At 29.5% G+C, this 19,101-nt stretch overlaps 1 protein-coding gene across 6 annotated transcripts; it reads left to right on the forward strand.

Annotated features, from left to right (window-relative positions):
• Positions 1 to 12,319: 12,319 nt before the first annotated feature.
• On the forward strand, positions 12,320 to 16,829 carry LOC109796584 (CBL-interacting serine/threonine-protein kinase 9). Of its 6 annotated transcripts, none has more exons than XM_083066152.1 (14): positions 12,320 to 12,555; positions 12,744 to 12,806; positions 14,180 to 14,251; positions 14,403 to 14,510; positions 14,601 to 14,675; positions 14,800 to 14,853; positions 14,940 to 15,089; positions 15,192 to 15,305; positions 15,423 to 15,545; positions 15,633 to 15,740; positions 15,891 to 16,007; positions 16,091 to 16,147; positions 16,231 to 16,305; positions 16,411 to 16,829. In XM_083066152.1, exons 1-14 carry the CDS (start codon positions 12,379 to 12,381, stop codon positions 16,471 to 16,473), a joined length of 1,356 nt encoding a protein of 451 aa, XP_082922278.1. In that variant the 5' UTR covers positions 12,320 to 12,378; the 3' UTR covers positions 16,474 to 16,829. The 6 variants fall into 6 exon arrangements, with proteins under 6 accessions (XP_082922278.1, XP_082922279.1, XP_020211845.1 ...); XM_083066153.1 differs by having other exon boundaries at positions 12,322 to 12,555; positions 15,192 to 15,281; XM_020356256.3 differs by having other exon boundaries at positions 12,323 to 12,555; positions 14,964 to 15,089.
• Positions 16,830 to 19,101: the final 2,272 nt, after the last annotated feature.

Raw genomic sequence — 19,101 nt, forward strand, 5'->3', positions numbered from 1 at the left:
GAAAGTGCTTCTAGTCGTACACGGAAAATATAACAATGCTCTTTAATAAAATAAAAGTCGTATAGCAAATTGCCTTAAGTGGCGATAAAGGTAAAGATAAAATAATTTCTACATTTTTTTATTGTGTATGTACAATAGGAACAACAAAATTTAACTTAGATGTAGTGCAAAGTTTAAATTTCCCAAGACCCCACTGCTAGGTCAACTTGAATGGAAATTAAATGAACAAATCTTAAATCAAAATAATTCAAAATATAGATACTTTAAATTTAATGAAGTCTGAAAATTCTTGGTACAAACACAACCTTAAAGATTTCCTAACAAATTTGTATTGAAATAGGGTTCTTATAGAAATTTGGATGAATTATTGTGGCTCTTAGCTTCTTGGAAGTCTTAAAAAATGGCTTTTTAAAATAATGGTATTATTGGAAAGCAACATGATGTCTTGGAAAGTAATAGAGGGTGAACTGGGGACGGTGTTGGAAAAAATGCTTTTTCTTGAAAGCTACCGATATGTGGCCTAGTCAATTCCAATTGGATTGCAGAATCTGGGGAAGGGAACATCTGTGACTACCCCACCCCTGCCATGCCTCTTCTAAATCACCATAGATATCATCCCCTGTAACCTCTTTTTAATAATAATAATAATAATAATAACATGTCACAATAGTAATCAATATTTTAATTTGTGGTTCCAGTCACAACTTTGTTTCCATATTTGATATTAGGAGAAATTATAAATAAATACAGTCGTAACTGTGATTGAGATAGCAGACTTTTTTAAAACCTTAATAATAATACTGAAAAATTTGGTCCCAGATATCACGTACTACCCCTAAGATATCTGATACTTAGCTGTAGCCTGTAACCAAGAATTAATTAATCTATAGAAACTAACAACAAAAGATTGTTGAAACAAAGTCATTTTAATGAATAAGTGAAGAGAGGTGTAGTATACTCTATGAAATATGTAATTTGAAGTGTTTTATACAAACTTGTTTCGAAGAAGAATGAAAGCAGAGAAGTAATAGAAAAGGGGGTTATAAGATGCGAAGATCATGATCTGTTTGGTTGAGACTTGAGGCAGTTGATTGTGGTTGTGGAAAGAGGAAGAATTAGTGAGAGGGAGATAATGAGAGGGGTAAGGAAGAGAAGGAAGCCAAAGGGCACCATCCAGAGTTGAGTATTTGTTGGATGGTATTTGTGTAGCCACCATCCAAGCACCAAAGCTCCTGCTATGCTTAGCAACAACAAGAAGGACAAGAATAAAATAAAGAAACATGACCTGCTTCTGCTTCTGCTTTTGTTGTAGCCTCCATTTTCCTCTCCCTCGTTTGATCTCATCTCAAGTTGAACAAAACTTGCCTATGTTGTCTGTTGAGAAAACAAATAACAACATGAATGCAGGCCCACGATGTGGGACTCAAACAACTTAAGCTCTACTTAACTTATAAGAGAAAGACGAGCATTATATGGGTAGAGCCGTAGAGCCGTAGAGCGGGGCTCAGCTAGGTACGTGCTTGTGCTTGTGCTTATTCAACCGTCTATATATAATAATGTCAACTAAATTTCTTTTTCATCTGTAGACCAGGATCAAAATTAACTTCTTATACATTTTTCTTAATTTCTATCAACAAAAGAAAGAAAAACTCAATCTCCACCGTTATAATTCAACAATTGAAAATACAATATTTTTACGATCTAATTGTTATATATATACGGAGAAAATTAATTAAAAGTTACTTATTGATTAAATTATTACTTAAAAAATCATGTATTTACCTTTTTTTATTTTATAATTTTCACTATTTAAATAAAAAATAATTTATATTTATTATGTTTATTTTTAATAATAATGTTCTCGTTAAATAACTTGTTATAAATATGATTTTTGAATAGTTATATTTTAATTCAGTTAATCAAAGTAAAACTTTTCTATAAATAAAATATTAAAATATATTCTCTTTTCAAACAAGTAAATTATTGGTACGAGACTCTTTTGTATCAAAAAAATTACTAATTAATTTAACAATTTTTATGATGTGTGATTAAAAATAAGAGTGCTTCTGTGATGAAGTATGTTACGAAAAATTTCACGAGTGTAATAGGAAAAAGAATCATGATAATAATATTTTATTATTTAATATTTTTTACATTTATTTTTAACAATATTTAAATTTTATTTTATATAAATATTTATGTTTGTAATTACACTTAAAAACCTCTCCATTGAATTCATTGATGTGGAAATTGGCTTTGCACGAAGCTTCGTGCTGGCATCTGGACCAATATTTTTAAACTATTGTATTAAAAAGCCTCAACTGCATGATTGAATTCCTTTTCACTCAACTGCCTCTTCAACGATCCCACCGTGCTGCATTTCTTCAACTCTCCTAGCACCACCATCCGTCACTCATAACTCTCTGGTAACGTTTCTCTGACACCATCTTTCCCTTTATCGTCATCATCGTTGTGCAACATGTCATGGCCTCCGTAATCATCGTGACAATTTCTTAAAAAAAAATAAATGACTACTCTTCAAGTTCTAGATCACAGGCAACGATAATGAGGTTGTTCTTATCGTCTGGTTATAGTGATTGGAGACTCATATGGTTAAGGAATTCAATTCACATTGTCACTGATTACCCACCTCCTCTACAATTGTAAATTAAGTCTACAACATTTCAGCTATTCAATTCAAAATTATACATATCATGCGCTTCATATAGCTTGGAACTAGATGAACCACCTAATAGATGCTTATTTTTAATGTCTCACTAGTGTAGCACCTAACATATATGGTGCTTCATGTTAGAATCCCTATAAAAATAAAAATAAGGATTAGTCCTCATAACATATCATGTGAGACATATCAGTCAATGTTAATCTAGTTTCAATAGTATGTGTTGCAACCCAATTCTGAATACACAGAAAGCTCAGACCTCACTCATTTCCTTTTGTTCTTGTGATGTTCCCAAACCCTCACTCTATCTCTCCTTAAAGCATTATTTCTTTGTATTGCTCCACTCGCATCACTATGGCTCTTAGTTGTTCTCTCATGGTGGTCATCACTGTCAAGCTTGATTTGAAGCCCATAATCACTATCAACAACGTAAGTTGTCAACTTTCTCATTCCTTGTCTTTCAAGTTTCTCATTGTCGAATGACCACTCATCGTAACAAACCACGTCACTAGAATTAGAAGTGTCAATTTGGATCTAATTCTTAAGATCATTCGAACAACTCATAAATAATATTAGATTGAGATTGAAAAATAATGATTCAAATAGAAGTAATCTTTTCGGACCTGACCCATTTAGCTTAATGGAGACTTACATTATAAAATTGACCTCAATACTTATATCACATTGGTAATAATTAGGTGTTAATCGAGTCAAGCTACCTAACCTAATTTATATAGACCAAATATTATTTTATACTAAGTTGACCTAACCTATATTCTTTTTAAGCTACCATTTTTTGCCCTAATCTGCTCCATGTCAGGACATTAGACCATCATGTCAAATTGATCTAATTAAAAATATATTAAAAAAATTAAATCTATTTTTTATAATGAAAAAAATAAGCATTATAATATGATTAATTGATATTGTACACTAATTATAAATGAACAATCAGCCAGTCACATTCATATAATTAACTTTGGATAGTTATAATTGACCATACATTAGAAATCAAACATATTTTACTTAAAATAATAATTAATACATTCTTTAAATTTTCCTGTTTAGTACGTTAAAAGCCACTTTATTGTGATCAAATGTTGAAGGATTTCTATAATTAGGTTTAAAATAAGGATTATAACATTTTATTCACTTTCCAACCCCATCAAATTTAGCATAAGTATATGGAAGGTCATGCTTTATAATACACCTAGCAAGTGCATCTCTTTTAAGTCTTAGGATCAAATTTTCTCTACTTCAATAAATTAGTTTTTGTTATGAATAATAATTAGTGGATGCCAATATTGATTATCAATCATTACCATTTATATTTCCATTATGTATTATTCCCTTTATTATATAATTGTTCAGTTACCACATGTACTTATAAATAGGTTACTCCTCTCCCAAAGTAGTCAAATTCTTCTTTTCATCTCATATTATCTTCTTTGTTCTCTCTATTTTACTTTCTTTTATAACACGTTATCAGCACGATAGTCTTTTATCTATTAGTGTTGCAACTACAAGAGAAAGCTATGAAGAATTTTCTTGAAGAAAGTCATATTTTTCAAGACAAATATTTCAAGGTTAGCTATTCATTTTTCACAATAAGAATTTTATCAAATATTTGTATTGTTTACATTGTTACGAATCAAAGTACTCTTGAAGACATTATAGTAGTCCTGAAGACACTATGAAATAAAGAAATTCTTCATACATTTTTGAAATGTTTAGAAGACATTATCAAAGAAGAATGTTCAACCTCTTTTACTTTATTATTTTTTTTCCTCACCAGAAGTGAGAAATATCAATGTTTCATTAACGTAATATATTTTGAAATCATGTTTTTCATATTATGTATTTGATAGAATATCTTTTTCATGATTGTGAAATTTATTTTAATACAATTGATTTTTAAGACAAAAAAAAATTATAAAAATATTTTTATAATATTATAGAAGACATTATCAAATAAAGATATATTAAAAATTTGACAATGATTGTGAATGATTCTCCGTGAATGATATGTGTTGTAAAAATTTATAATTCTCCATGAATGTTATATATATATACACATATAACGATTTTGCAATGATCCAGAAGACATTGTCAAATTAAGAAATTTTAAGCATTTTTTTTCTCACCGGAATAATTGTGCAAAAATAAAAAATAAAAGGATATTTTCTCACTGGAAGTGAGATAATTGTACGAAAATGAAAATAAAAGAATATTTTCATCACCGGAAGTGAGAAAATAATATGAAAAATGAAAAATAAAATCAATTTCACCAGAAGTGAAAAATTTGATATAAATATATTATATTGTATTTTATCCTTTGATATAAATGAGGTCATCATCGGAAGTGAAATAATTTTGTAAATTTCAGAATTATAATGAATGATATTTGAGGCACTTATAAAAATTATGACTAGCAAAGCGTGTCCTTAAGCCTATTTAGGTTTTGTGTGATTTCTTGAAAAGATTATGAGTTTTCATACATCTGTAATTTGATATTCTTCATAATTAAATTGATTGAAATAAGCAACTTGTCATGTAATTGAACTCATGTGTTACGTTATTGAATCTTAAAGGATTTGGTTTCAAATCCTATTGATATAATTGATGTCTAAAGATACATAACAAGAATGTCATTTTTATAATGATTTCCCGATTTGAAAAATATATTATATTTTTTATATATCTATTTTGCTCCAGAAGTAGCAATTTTTTTATTTTATAAAAGAAAAAGGATTAAGAAATATCCTTAGTTGGTGTATTGTCTCTTGAAGACTAAAACAAAATATTGAGAATTTTTATGCAAGAGACCATTTTAACTAGGATTATTTCATTCCCTGAAGTGAATGTTCTAATGTATTAATTTTTGTCTTCTCATATTCAATAATGCGAGAAATTAATGTTATATGATACTACAAATATAATTGAAGGCTCCAAAAGAGTTAATATATTATTACTGAAAGACACGAAGTTGCATATTAAAAATGCATTATATTTTTCTAAGTATTACAGAAACTTATTAAGTTTCAAGACTATTCGTTTAAATGAGTTTCATTATGAAACAAACAATGAAAGAAATGTAGAATATCTTTACATCACGAAACTCCACTTGAATAAAAAAGAAGTATTGGAAAAATTATTTGTTTTCTCCTATAGACTGTATTGCATGTATATTAATACAGTTGAAACATATACTATATTGTAAACCAGAAGTTTACAAATCAAAATAAATTTGAGGTTTGGCATGATCGATTGGGTCACCTTGAGACTATCATGATGCGAAAATAATTGAAAATATATGTGGACATTTATTGAAGAGCCGGGAGATTCTTCAATCAAATATTTTTTCATGTACCTCTTGTTCCCAAGGAAAGTTAATAACTAGACCATCACCAGCAAAAATTGGGAATGAATCTATCTTATTTTTAGAACGAATACAAGGCGATATTTGTGGACCAATACACCCCCATGTGGACCATTTAGATATTTTATGGTTTAATTGATGCATCAACAAGATGGTCACATGTTTGTCTATTATCAACTCGCAACCAGGCGTTTGCGAGATTATTAGCTCAACTAATTAGATTAAGAACTCATTTTCCTGATTATCCAATTAAGAAAATTTGTTTGGATAATACTGGTGAATTCACATCTCATGCTTTTAATGAGTATTGTATATCCATTGGAATTGATATTGAACATCCAGTAGCACATGTTCATACACAAAATGGACTTGCAGAATCATTTATCAAACGTTTAAAACTAATTACAAGACCATTACTCATGAGATCAAAACTTCCAATGTCAACTTGGGGGCATGCAATCTTACATGCCGCAATATTAATTCGCATCAGGCCAACAAGTTATCACAAATTATTTCCTTTATAGTTGGTTTTTGGTGAGCAACCCAATATTTCTCATTTGAGAATCTTCGGGTGTGTTGTATATGTTCCAATTACCCCCCCTCAAAGAACCAAAATGGGTTCTCAAAGAAGGTTGGGAATATATGTTGGGTATGAATCTCCATCTATAATAAAATATCTTGAACCATTAATAGGAGATTTATTTACGGCTAGGTTTGCCGATTACCATTTTAATGAGTTATTTTCCCAACATTAGGGGGAAAACAAAAATAGTTGGAAAAAGATATTAGTTGGAATGAATTATCACAATCTCATCTTGATCCTCATACAAAACAATGTGAACTATAAGTTCAAAAGATAATTCATTTGAAAAATCTAGCCAACCAATTACCAAATGTATTCACAGATCCAAAAAGGATGACTAAGTCATATGTACTAGCGGCTAATGCTCCAATAAGAGTTGAAGTCCCTGTTGGACAATTTAATACTACAAACGAGTCACAAATACGCCTGAAGCGTGGTAGACCAATTGGTTCCAAGGATAAGAATCCTCGAATAAAAAAGGGAGCTAAAGAGCAAAATGACCAAATTGAGGATGTAAAAACTCAAAAAGATTCCTCTGACATAACTCATATTCCAGTTTCAGAAGAAACTCAGATACCTAAAATTATTGAAAATGAAGAGATCTTAATAAATTGTCATGAATGGAATATGATGGAATCGAAACAATGTCAATATTGATGACGTGTTCGCATATAATATAGCGCTAAAAGAAATAAATGATATTGAGGATCAAGAACCAAAGTCCATCAACGATTGTCGACAAAGAAATGATTGGCCAAAATGGAAAGATGCAATTGAGGCAGAATTAGACTTGCTTGCTAAGCGAAAAGATTTTGGACCAATACTAGTACACCAAAGGTGTAAAACCAATTGGATACAAATGGGTTTTTGTGCAAAAACGAAATTAAAATGGTGAAATTGTGAGATACAAAGCAAGACTAGTTGCTCAAGGTTTTTCACAAAGACCCGATATTGATTTTGAAGAAAGATTCACCTGTAGTGGATGCAAAAACTTTTCGATATTTAATTAGCTTGGTTGTACATGAAAAACTTAATTTACATCTAATGGATGTAGTTACAACATATTTATATGGCTCTCTTGATGCTGACATTTATATGAAACTCCCATAAGAATTTAATTTGCCTGAAGATGCAATTTCTAGAGAAGATTATTCGATCAAATTGAATAAGTCCCTATATGGGCTAAAGTAATTAGATCGTATGTGGTATAATCGACTAAGTGAATACTTGTTACAAGAAGGATATAAAAATGTTTCAATTTGTCCGTGTATATTTATAAAAAGATCTGAAAACGGATTTGCCATAATTATAGTTTATGTAGATGACATAAACATTATTGGAACTCTTGAAGAGCTTTCAAAAGCAATAGATTGCTTAAAGAAAGAATTTGAAATGAAGGATCTAGGAAGGACAAAGTTTGTCTAGGACTGCAAGTTGAATACTTAGAAAATGGAATTCTTCTACATCAAGAAACTTATATAACAAGGGTGCTTAAAAGGTTTTATATGGACAAATCACATCCATTGTGCACTCCCATGGTTGTAAGATCTTTAGATGTTAACAAAGATCCATTTAGACCCCAAGAAAAGGATGAAGAAATACTTGGTTCCGAAGTACCATATCTTAGTGCTATAGGAGCACTAATGTAACTTGCTAATTATACACGACCTGATATAACATTTGCTGTTAATTTGTTAGCAAGATATAGTTCTTCACCTACACGAAGACATTGGAATGGAGTTAAACAAATCCTTCGTTATCTTAGAGGTACAATAGATATGGGGTTATTATATTCAAATGTTCCCAAACCAGAACTAAATGGTTATGCAGATGCAGGTTATTTGTCAGATCCTCAAAATGGTAAATCACAAACAGGATATTTGTTTACAAATGGTGGTACAACCATTTCATGGCGATCTGTAAAACAAACCATATCAGCCACTTTTTCTAATCATGCTGAAATTTTAGCATTACATGAGGCAAGTCGTGAATGTGTTTGGCTAAGATATGTGATTCAACACATACGGGAAACTTGTAGTTTATCTTCTGGCAAAATGAGATCGACAGTTATATATGAAGATAATGCTGCATGTATTGCATAATTGAAATATGGATACATAAAGGGAGATAGAACAAAGCATATTCTACCAAAATTCTTTTTTACTCATGATCTTCAAAAGAATGGTGATATAAATGTTCAGCAAGTCCGCTCAAGTGACAACCTAGCAGATCTCTTTACAAAGTCACTTCCAAGAAAAGTTTTTGAACAATTGATACACAAGATTGGACTCCGTCATCTTAAAGATTGTATGCATGAGGGGGAGAAATAAATATTTATGAATGATGTACTCTTTTTCCTTCACTAGGTTTTTATCCCACAGGGTTTTTCCTAGTAAGGTTTTAACGAGGCACATTCTAAATATTGGACATCCAAGGGGGAGTGTTATGAATAATAATTAGTGGATGTCAATATTGATTATCAATCATTACCATTTATATTTCCATTATGTATTATTCCCTTTATTGTATAATTGTTCAGTTACCACATGTACTTATAAATAGGTTACTCCTCTCCCAAAGATAATACACTAGTCAAATTCTTTTTTTCATCTCATATTATCTTCTTTGTTCTCTCTATTTTACTTTCTTTTATAACAGTTTTATTATTTAACATGATAAGATTCAATACATTTAATAATATGACATCTTAAATGATTAGTACTTGAAGCAAGAGCTAATAAACCCTCACAGTGCTTAACTTTAATTCAAAGTTTATAACCACAACTTTGTTAACGAGCGTAAAATATTGAAAAAATATTACTATTATTACATTTTATTTAATTATTTTATAATACATCACTCATTGACAATGACAATACCATCAACCCATAAGCCTTTAGATTTACTTGATCAGAGCCCATTTGACCTATTGAACTTAGTAGACTAGACTAAAATAACATAATTCTATTTAGGTAATTCTTTTTAAGGTCTAATTTAGTTTATTTATGGACTGATTCGGACCAAATTGACAGGTCTAAAAATAATCAATTTACACTATTTTTATGTTGACATTAACTTTTTGTCATTTGGCATCATGTATATAAAATAAAGTATGTAACTTTAAGTTTATCTTTTATTTAAATTAATAGTAACTATTTAATTTAACTTTAAAATGAATATCTAGAAATTAAATTACTCCAATATCACAATACATTAATTAATATAATAAAAAAAATTGCATTTAAGCCTATAAGTTATTATTAGATGTTTAAATAGAAGGGGCTAAAATTACATGATTAAGATATTAAAGAGATTAAAATTGTTCAATTAAAATTTCACGGTATAATAGATACTATCATTACACTACAATAAATGTTATATACAATAACATATAAAAAGAATTATTATAAATACAATATATGTAAATATAAATCTATTTAACATATAATTATACACAATTTAAGTATTGGTTTAAATGAGATTGAACAACATATATTGTATGTCATTATAGTACTAGTCTATACCTACACTTTTTAATAATATATCAACATATATTATACCTATAATGTAAGTAATGGTAATTTTTAGTAACAACTATAGTGTTAATATAGGGTGTATCATTACATGTCAATTTGTTTTGTAATGTTACTACTTGCACAATTAGACATCCAACCCGTAACCATAATGATTTATTTGCAAGAATGAAACTCTACCAACTAAGTTATATCTCTTGAGCCAAATGGAGCATGTACGAAAACATCAAGTTAGTTTTATATTCTTTTCCTTAGCACCACTTGCTCATAAAATAAATCATTGTAACTATAGTCTTACCAATTGAAAAAAAAAGAAATAGAATTCTTTTAAGAACAACGATACTTAATAAACCAAAAATATATTTAACTCTATATAATTGTGTGACTCTCCTATCCTATCTTTATTTTCCTCCTCTCAGACTCAATCATTGTCCGCTCAATAATTCACCAAGTTTTTTTTTCCCACCTATAGTCTTAATTGCAACAAAAATGGACCTTCGAAGTTTGACAAAATGTATGCATAATTGACGAAAGAGGGCGAACGTACGCCCTCCACGCGGGGCAGTGAATAATAATTTATCCCAAATCTAATGATGATTAAATTTAATAAAATTAAGTAAGATTCTTAAATTTGCATTATGAACATTTTATTCCAACTTTAATAATGAAGAAAAATTAATAAAATATTTTTTGAAAAAATTTTGCATTATGGCTTTTCATATGTAATAAACATTTTACGTGGAGATATTTTTCAACCAAGGTAAAGTATTTCATAAGTCTCACTAAAATATTTTCACGTCACTTATAAGGTTATTTGATTTCTTTTATCTTATTAATAGTGTGTTTGGTTTTACCATAGAAAATAAAGATGAGTACAAAATTATGGTGAGTTCACCACAGAAATTAATAATGTTTGCTTTAAAAAATATTGTCAAGATTAACTCACCATCCATCTAAATACACATTGAGTTAGTTAATTTTTTTAATTATAAGTAAGTATATTGAAAAATTAAAATTTTTATTGAATATATAGAATCTTTTCCATCTAAATACACATTAACTAGAGTAGGTTGGTTTTTCTAATTATAACTAAGTATACCAAAAAATTAAATTATTATTATTATCTTATCCTTCAAAATTGCATAGATAATTGAATTAGTCAAAATATTAATTTAAAGTTTAATAGTTCAATCAAATTAACCATTATTAATAAATAAAAAATCATTTATTTAAAGGTAAAATATTGCATTTTCGAGTATTTTATTCTCGCCAATAATATACCTAGAAATATTATACTTTGGTTGACATTCATTAACTAAAAATAAAATTTATTTAATTAATGTGGAACATTGTAATGGAAAAGAATAGTTATTGGAAAAAATAACTTCCATCCTTATATAATTTGGTGTACAAAATAAAATGACCACAACTCCAAATAAAATAAATTGTCAACGGAAAATGGGGGAGTATATCATAATTTGAATAGGCTAATAAATATATTTAATATCATTTTATGTGTCACGTATCAGAAAACTCAATAAACATAAAAAAAATTTGCATAGAAATTATATTGATTTAACTATAAATTTTTATCAGAGTATAATGAAAACATCAAGTAATTAATTATTCAACTAAGTTAACTAACAACATACACTACATGGAGAGTATGTGTGCGGTGGACTTTCTTTTTCATTTGAAACATAGATAAAATTTTCAGACAAAACAAATGAACAATTAATTGAATAGTTTGAAATAAGGTATAATACATATATATATATATATATATATACTTTTTAATAATATAATAATATATATTGTATAAGTGAAAATAATTTTTAATGATAATTATTGTGTCACTTCATGATCCTGTGTAGCATTTCGATCACTTCATCATCGCCTGAGTTTTGTCTTTTAGTTATCTCTTTTGGAAAGTAATAAACTAATCCAAGAAGGAGAGAAAGGGAAGCCACGTCTGGCCATTGGCGCATTTGTTTTGTTCTGTAGCAATGCAAACTCAGACAGTACCTCTGCGGGACCTACAATGTACCATCCTTCCTCCTCATTGGTACACACCTTCTCACAGCACAAACAATGATTTCGAAAGTGATCAAACGCGAGCCTCATATGACCAAACGGATAAGAAGTTAATTAAGAACTTATATATATCAGCGAATTAAACAACAACTTAGTTAAAGAAAAAATGAGCGTCAAAGTAGCAACAGGTCGTATCCGGGTTGGGAAATACGAATTGGGTAAAACTATTGGAGAAGGAAGCTTTGCCAAGGTCAAGTTCGCCAGGGATGTCGACAACGGCAACCACGTTGCCATCAAAATCCTCGACCGTAAACATGTTCTCCGCCACAACATGACGGAACAGGTATATATTATTATTATTATTATTGCATGTTGGATAAGTTATACTAGTAAAGTCACTAAAATAATATATATATAAAAGTGAAGAAATATCTTAATCTTTAATCTACTTGCTTAAGAATTTGTTTAAGGTTGCTGATTAACCGCACCAACCGTAGTTTGCTGATGAAATCTTGTCATTGTTCTTGGCAGCTGATGAGAGAAATATCAACGATGAAGCTAATCAATCACCCAAACGTTATTAAAATATTTGAGGTACCGAACCACGTAGCTTTCTTACGTTTCGTTTTTTGTTAATTAGATGTTATACTCTGCGATATATATTTGGTGTAGTTTTTGGTTATCCCACTATCTTTTTCTTCTTCTTTATTTTTAAATACCAAACATAAAATAAAACTGATAGTACAAGAACTGAATATAAAACAATCCATCACACTACTACCCCATGAAAGTCGAGCAGTATGGGCCGGGGAACACGTGATACTGCAGAAATTGCTAAACATATTTTCTATAATTTTAAAGATTAGATCGGATTGATCACTTCAACCGTGATAAATGGTTCAGTCAAGACTGTGAAATTATTGGTATTGGCGGTTTGATTATCAGATTCTTAATTGTTAAACTAGCTATGAACTTTCAGAACAGATATTCGATTCAGGAATAACCTGATCAACCTTAATGAATACAGAACATTCCGTTGCATGTAAGGAGTACTTTAGTCTCTTTACAAAGCAACTTGTAGTTGTAACCACCACACCACGTGTTTCTCAATATAAATATAAGCAGCAAACTGCATGTAAATGTAATGATATTAAATGCATACAGCAGGAAACCAATTTTACTATACAAATTAAAATATATTTATATCATATTTCATTAAAATATCATGTATTTAATAATATAAAATGTAGATGAATTTATGAATGTTAAATTTATTGTTGAGTTTGAATATTTGTCATGTTACTTGATTAATATTGCATCTTTACTGATTTGATAATCAATTTAATTTTAAAAACTGTGATTTTTTTAGCATGTGAAGTATGCACATATAGAAAAGACAATATAATAATGAGAAATATGTTAGTAATGCGACTTTTTTTTATCACACTGTTACTGAGTATATTTTATCTGGATGTTATTAACAAGAGACTGATCAAGAGCTAAACTTTTTTTTCTTCTCAGTTTTTAATGAATTTAATTAGAGGAAAATAAAGAGAAGAGGATTTTATAATTTATTTTTTCTAATTTTTCCATTGATTTAAATTTGGAGGTAAGGAAGAGAAAATGAAGGGACTAAAATCCCTTCCCCTTTATTTTTGTATTTCCTCTGATGTTGGGAAAATTTGAAAGAAAACGTTAGTACGTGAATATCTGTCTTCCTTTCCGCGAAAAGGCTATGTATCATATATACACACTCTACATAGTTTTGTTGTTACATTAGGGTTGCAGTATGTCAGCACGCGTGCTAGTGGTACACACCTTCTCACAGCACAAACAATGATATTAGAATAAGCCTAAATTACATATTAGCCTAATAATTTCTTATTCTTTTTTTTTTTGTCCATAATAATTTCTTATTCTTTGAATCCATTACATTCAGTTAATATATGTCCTCTATTAAAGGATAGGTGATGGCAAGCAAAACAAAGATTTTCATTGTCCTGGAGTTAGTTAACGGGGGAGAACTATTTGACAAAATAGTAAGTCTCATTTTCTTATTGTACATCCGTACACTTATATATTCCTTGTACGCTATATATTTGTTTTCTATTTACTTTTATATCAATTTTGTTCCTGGAGAATCTTGAATCTGAGCGCATACAATTCTTGGATTGCTTCGTTGATTTCTAGGCTTCAAATGGGAGACTTAAAGAAGATGAAGCAAGAAATTATTTCCAACAACTTATTAATGCTGTTGACTACTGTCATAGTAGAGGCGTGTATCACAGAGATTTGAAGGTCTTTCAACTTCCTTGATCTTCTCTACCCTGCACCATAACTTTCAAATTTAGATTGATAGGATTCAATTATTTTATGGTCATCTTGCAGCCTGAGAATCTTCTTCTGGACTCAAATAGTGTTCTTAAAGTTTCAGATTTTGGATTGAGTACATACTCACAGAAAGTAAGATGACTTCTGCTATATTGGAATGATACATGCTTCATGTTATTTGATTTCTGATTTATACCCTGTGCACCTGCCTAAGTTACAGTTTTAGCTGATACAAGCAAATTCTTATATAATGCAGGAGGATGAACTACTCCGCACCGCATGTGGAACCCCGAATTATGTTGCTCCTGAGGTACCTACTTTAGGTCTTGACATGGTGAATGACATTGTAAACTACATTATATTAATTAGTTCCTCAAACTTGCATTAAATAAATAGTATGTTGTGTGCAATTTGTATCAGGTGCTTAAAGATAGAGGTTATGTTGGTTCTACATCTGATATCTGGTCTTGTGGAGTCATTCTCTTTGTACTTATGGCTGGTTACTTGCCTTTTGATGAGCCAACTCATATGGCTCTGTACAGGAAAGTAAGTCATTTTGGATTATTACTTATGAGAATTGAGAACTAAAATTTTACTTTGTCATCATTATTTATGGAATTGAAAATCTATAAATACTATATATTTCAGATTGGCATGGCAAAATTCTCTTGTCCATCATGGTTTCCGCCACAGGCAAAGAAACTGCTGAAACGCATTCTTGATCCAAACCCTCTAACGGTTTGCTTTAAACTTTTGCTTGAAGTATTGACCATTCCTACATGCTAGTTTCCTATTGGGCCATTACTGTTGTATTTTACTGTTCTGTTTGTTGTTATTTGCTATGGTTTTAATTCAAGATCTTTTATTTGGTTTTTGCAGAGGATAAAAATTCCTGAGCTCTTAGAAGATGAATGGTTCAAGAAAGGATACAAGCAAGCATCATTTACTGAGGAAGAGGACCTAAGTGTAGAGGATGTAGCCGTTGCTTTCAATGTGTCTAATGTAGTGATTTTTAGGCAATTTTTGTATTCAAATTCTTTCATCAAACGTAGAAAATTCTGTTGTTTATTCGTTCACTTTGATTTGTAGGAAAATCTAGTGACAGAGAGAAAAGAGAAACCCGTCTACATGAATGCTTTTGAGCTAATTTCTGGTTCACAAAGTTTCAATCTCGACAGTTTGTTTGAGAAGCAAAAGGTATGAGAAAATGAATTGTTATTTGGATCAATTATGGCCGATTTAAGTTCAATTCTTAGTTTATTCATTAATGGACAATAAAAAGTTGATAGTTATGTTTAGTCCTTCTGGGTGATTCTTGTCGTATCGTATGTAAACTGAACACTGTAGGATCAAGTAAAGCGAGAAACCCGATTTACTTCACAGTGCCCTGCAAATGAAATTATGTTTAAAATCGAGGAAGCAGCGAAGCCACTGGGCTTTAATGTACAGAAGCAAAATTATAAGGTAGCAGTGTTTTGACTATGCACATTCATCTGAATCGTCTATTTCCTTAGTGTGACTTACTTTCGTAGAATTAAACATTGCAGATGAAGCTGCAAGGTGACAAGAGCGGGAGGAAGGGTCACCTTTCAGTGGCTACTGAGGTACTAACCACGGCCTCTTGGGTCTCTTGAGTACTGTTGACTCTATAATATGTGGAACATAAATTGGTTGTCTTTGGGTTCAGGTTTTTGAAGTGGCTCCCTCCTTGCACATGGTGGAGCTGCGAAAGACAAGGGGTGATACACTGGAGTTTAATAAGGCATGTGAAAATTCCTTCATCCACAAATACATGAGTCATGACATAATTTCTGGATCCAAGTTCTGTCGTCATTAAATGATACCCCATCTTTTGGTTTATATGCAGTTCTACAAAATCTTCTCATCAGGGTTGCAAGACATAGTCTGGCATACTGAACCAAAAAAATGAAGAATTAAGGTATCACCTACATACATATATATATATCCTAACTCGTAAGAAAGAGAACGTTTTTGCTGTTTCCTTCGGCCAGGTGCTTTGCTAAATCTGGAACTTTGGATGTACGTTAAAAGGATATCGTCTCTTCATCTTTGACGTGGTACTCTTAAAATTTGAGTAGTGTATTCAGTGTAAATGGGGAAAAGAAAATAGTATTAGTGAAATAGGCTTGGAGTGTGGTACAGTAATAGTATCTTACCACGTCTTAGTATCAAACATAATTGCCACCATTGTTGTACTCAGATTTGGATTTTCTGCGTCTTTTCAACCACGTACTGCAATATCTGCAGGTAACCCTAACTATAAAATATTACTCTCTCCACTCACTATTATAATTAAAAAAAAAAAAAAAAAAAAAAAGAACAACAACAAGAAGCAAATACATCCTTTTCTTAAATATAATCAAATTTTAACTATCTCTCTTTTAATATGTATAACCTTTTAATTGTATTATTTTTTTTAAATATTGATTACAAAGATAATTTAAAAATATTATAAAATTAATAAAATTTAATATAAATAATTAATTTTGATAAATAAAAAAAGAATATTATTTTTTAATAAAATATATAAAATAAAAAGCTAAATTATACATTTAATTTTCTAATTTTTTCGATCTATGCAATTTTTGTTCTCTCTATCATTTGACTTTTAATTGACCACTAATTATTAACTTGACATTAATGTAAACATATTACTTTTATGATAATATAACGATTTACGTGGATTGATAAAGTGACATGATGACATAAATGCACAACTAAAACTAATATAAAAATAAAGTATTAAGACTTTTAAAAATAATAAAAGGTGATCTTACAAAAATTAGAATCAATACTTTATTGATATTATTATATTATTTAAAGCACCAAATCACTTAACATTCTTTTTAACACTATTATATATAATATTATTGCTTAAATCAACTACTATATTAAATTCCTTATCTAATGTTAATTTAGTTTAAAATTAAAATTAAAATTTTATTTAATAAAAATATATGTTATATCATGAAATAAAATTCAAAGTTTTTAACTTCAAAATGTAAATAAATCATTATGGGAGTTTATTTTACAAATTAAATATCATTTTTCAGGATTGTGAAGATGAGAATGTAATATTCTCATATTTGTTATGAGCTTTGAAAATTTATTTTCAGGTATTGTTCATTCTCAAAAATGTTTTCCTACCATATTCTTGCTTTTTTATTCGTTGAAGGTGTGGGAATGTGATATTCCTATGGCAATATTAAAAGTTACATTTTAAGTATTCTTTACACGTACATTTGCAGTTTTCTCTTTTAATTATTTTTTATTTAATTTATTTTAAATTTTGAAAATATTTCAAGAAATGTTAGAATATAACCAAACACATTTTCTAAAGATACTTGGAAATAACATTCTAGTCAAAATATTCTCAAGAATATGATTATTAAGAATGTAATATGACACCCCAAAACAAATGCTCTTATATATAAAATGTAATGAGATGTCATGGCTAGACAATATATCTACTAAAACAACTTATATATAAAATGTAATGAGATGTCATGGCTAGACAATATATCTACTAAAACAAGGCATGGAGGAGAGAGTAAACCGCTCGGCCCTTTCAAAATGGCTAAGCGGTATGAAAGATTCTTCAAGGTGAAACAACTTCAAGGGTTAAGCCATTTTGAATCCACTAAGCCCTTGGGAGTCGGATTTTTCATCCTCTCTAGATCCAAATTATACAGTCCTTTCCAAAAGGCTGAGTAATTTTAAGTTTGTTTTGAGGCCTTTAATCTTCTTTTATACCTATAAGACATAAACCCAAAATTTTATAAATAAATCTTCATCAACTCTTTACAAACTACTAATTGCCACAACCTTTTCATTCTTCTAAGTTTGTAGGAGTTAAATAAAAAGAAACATTTTAATCCAAGCTAGATAAGTGTCAAAATGATCAAACATTTTAGGAAAAATAGACACTTATCACTCACCCAACTGATTTTAGCAACTACTAACTTGAATCCAAAAACAACACAATATTAGTAAGGATCAAGAAGGAAAGAGAAAAAGATTCGGAGTTGAAGTAAACTCATGGACCAGAGCACCTCTTTCTAGAATCCACTTTCTATAATTCTTAGAATTTGAGTTTATGAAGCTTTATTTTAAATAGAAACCTTATATACTCTTTCTCTTGGGATCAAACTGACCCTCTATCCAAAGAAACTTCTAATACTACCGAAATTCCTAAGGAATGCTCAAATCCTAGAGTCTCTTACACTGAACAACAATTCAACTTAACTACACAAAAATAACTTAAAATAATTATAACACTCTATGATTTATAGTGTTGCATAAAATACGAATAATTATATTGTATGAGAGTTTTTAGAAATTTTTCTTCAACGAAAGAATTTTTAAGATTTCTTTCAATTTCATGTTTAATTAAAATTTTATTTATTATAATTATGAATAATAATAATAATAATAATAATAATAATCTTGTACAACAATATAAATTATTTATCATAAATCTAAAATAATTAATATATTTAAAATATTTTTTATTCAAATTTTAATATAATTTATATAT

The sequence above is a fragment of the Cajanus cajan genome, chromosome 11 (genome assembly GCF_000230855.2).
Source record: "Cajanus cajan strain Asha chromosome 11, NIPB_CcT2T_4, whole genome shotgun sequence".
NCBI lineage: Eukaryota > Viridiplantae > Streptophyta > Magnoliopsida > Fabales > Fabaceae > Cajanus > Cajanus cajan.

What these genes read in the sequence shown, in the direction of transcription:
- LOC109796584 (XM_083066152.1), top strand. Translation starts at nt 12,379, where the DNA reads ATGAGCGTCAAAGTAGCAACAGGTCGTATCCGGGTTGGGAAATACGAA. An exon ending in GCCACAACATGACGGAACAG is followed by an intron (nt 12,556 to 12,743) that starts GTATATATTATT and finishes TGTTCTTGGCAG; the next exon opens with CTGATGAGAGAAATATCAAC. An exon ending in TACAGAAGCAAAATTATAAG is followed by an intron (nt 16,008 to 16,090) that starts GTAGCAGTGTTT and finishes TAAACATTGCAG; the next exon opens with ATGAAGCTGCAAGGTGACAA.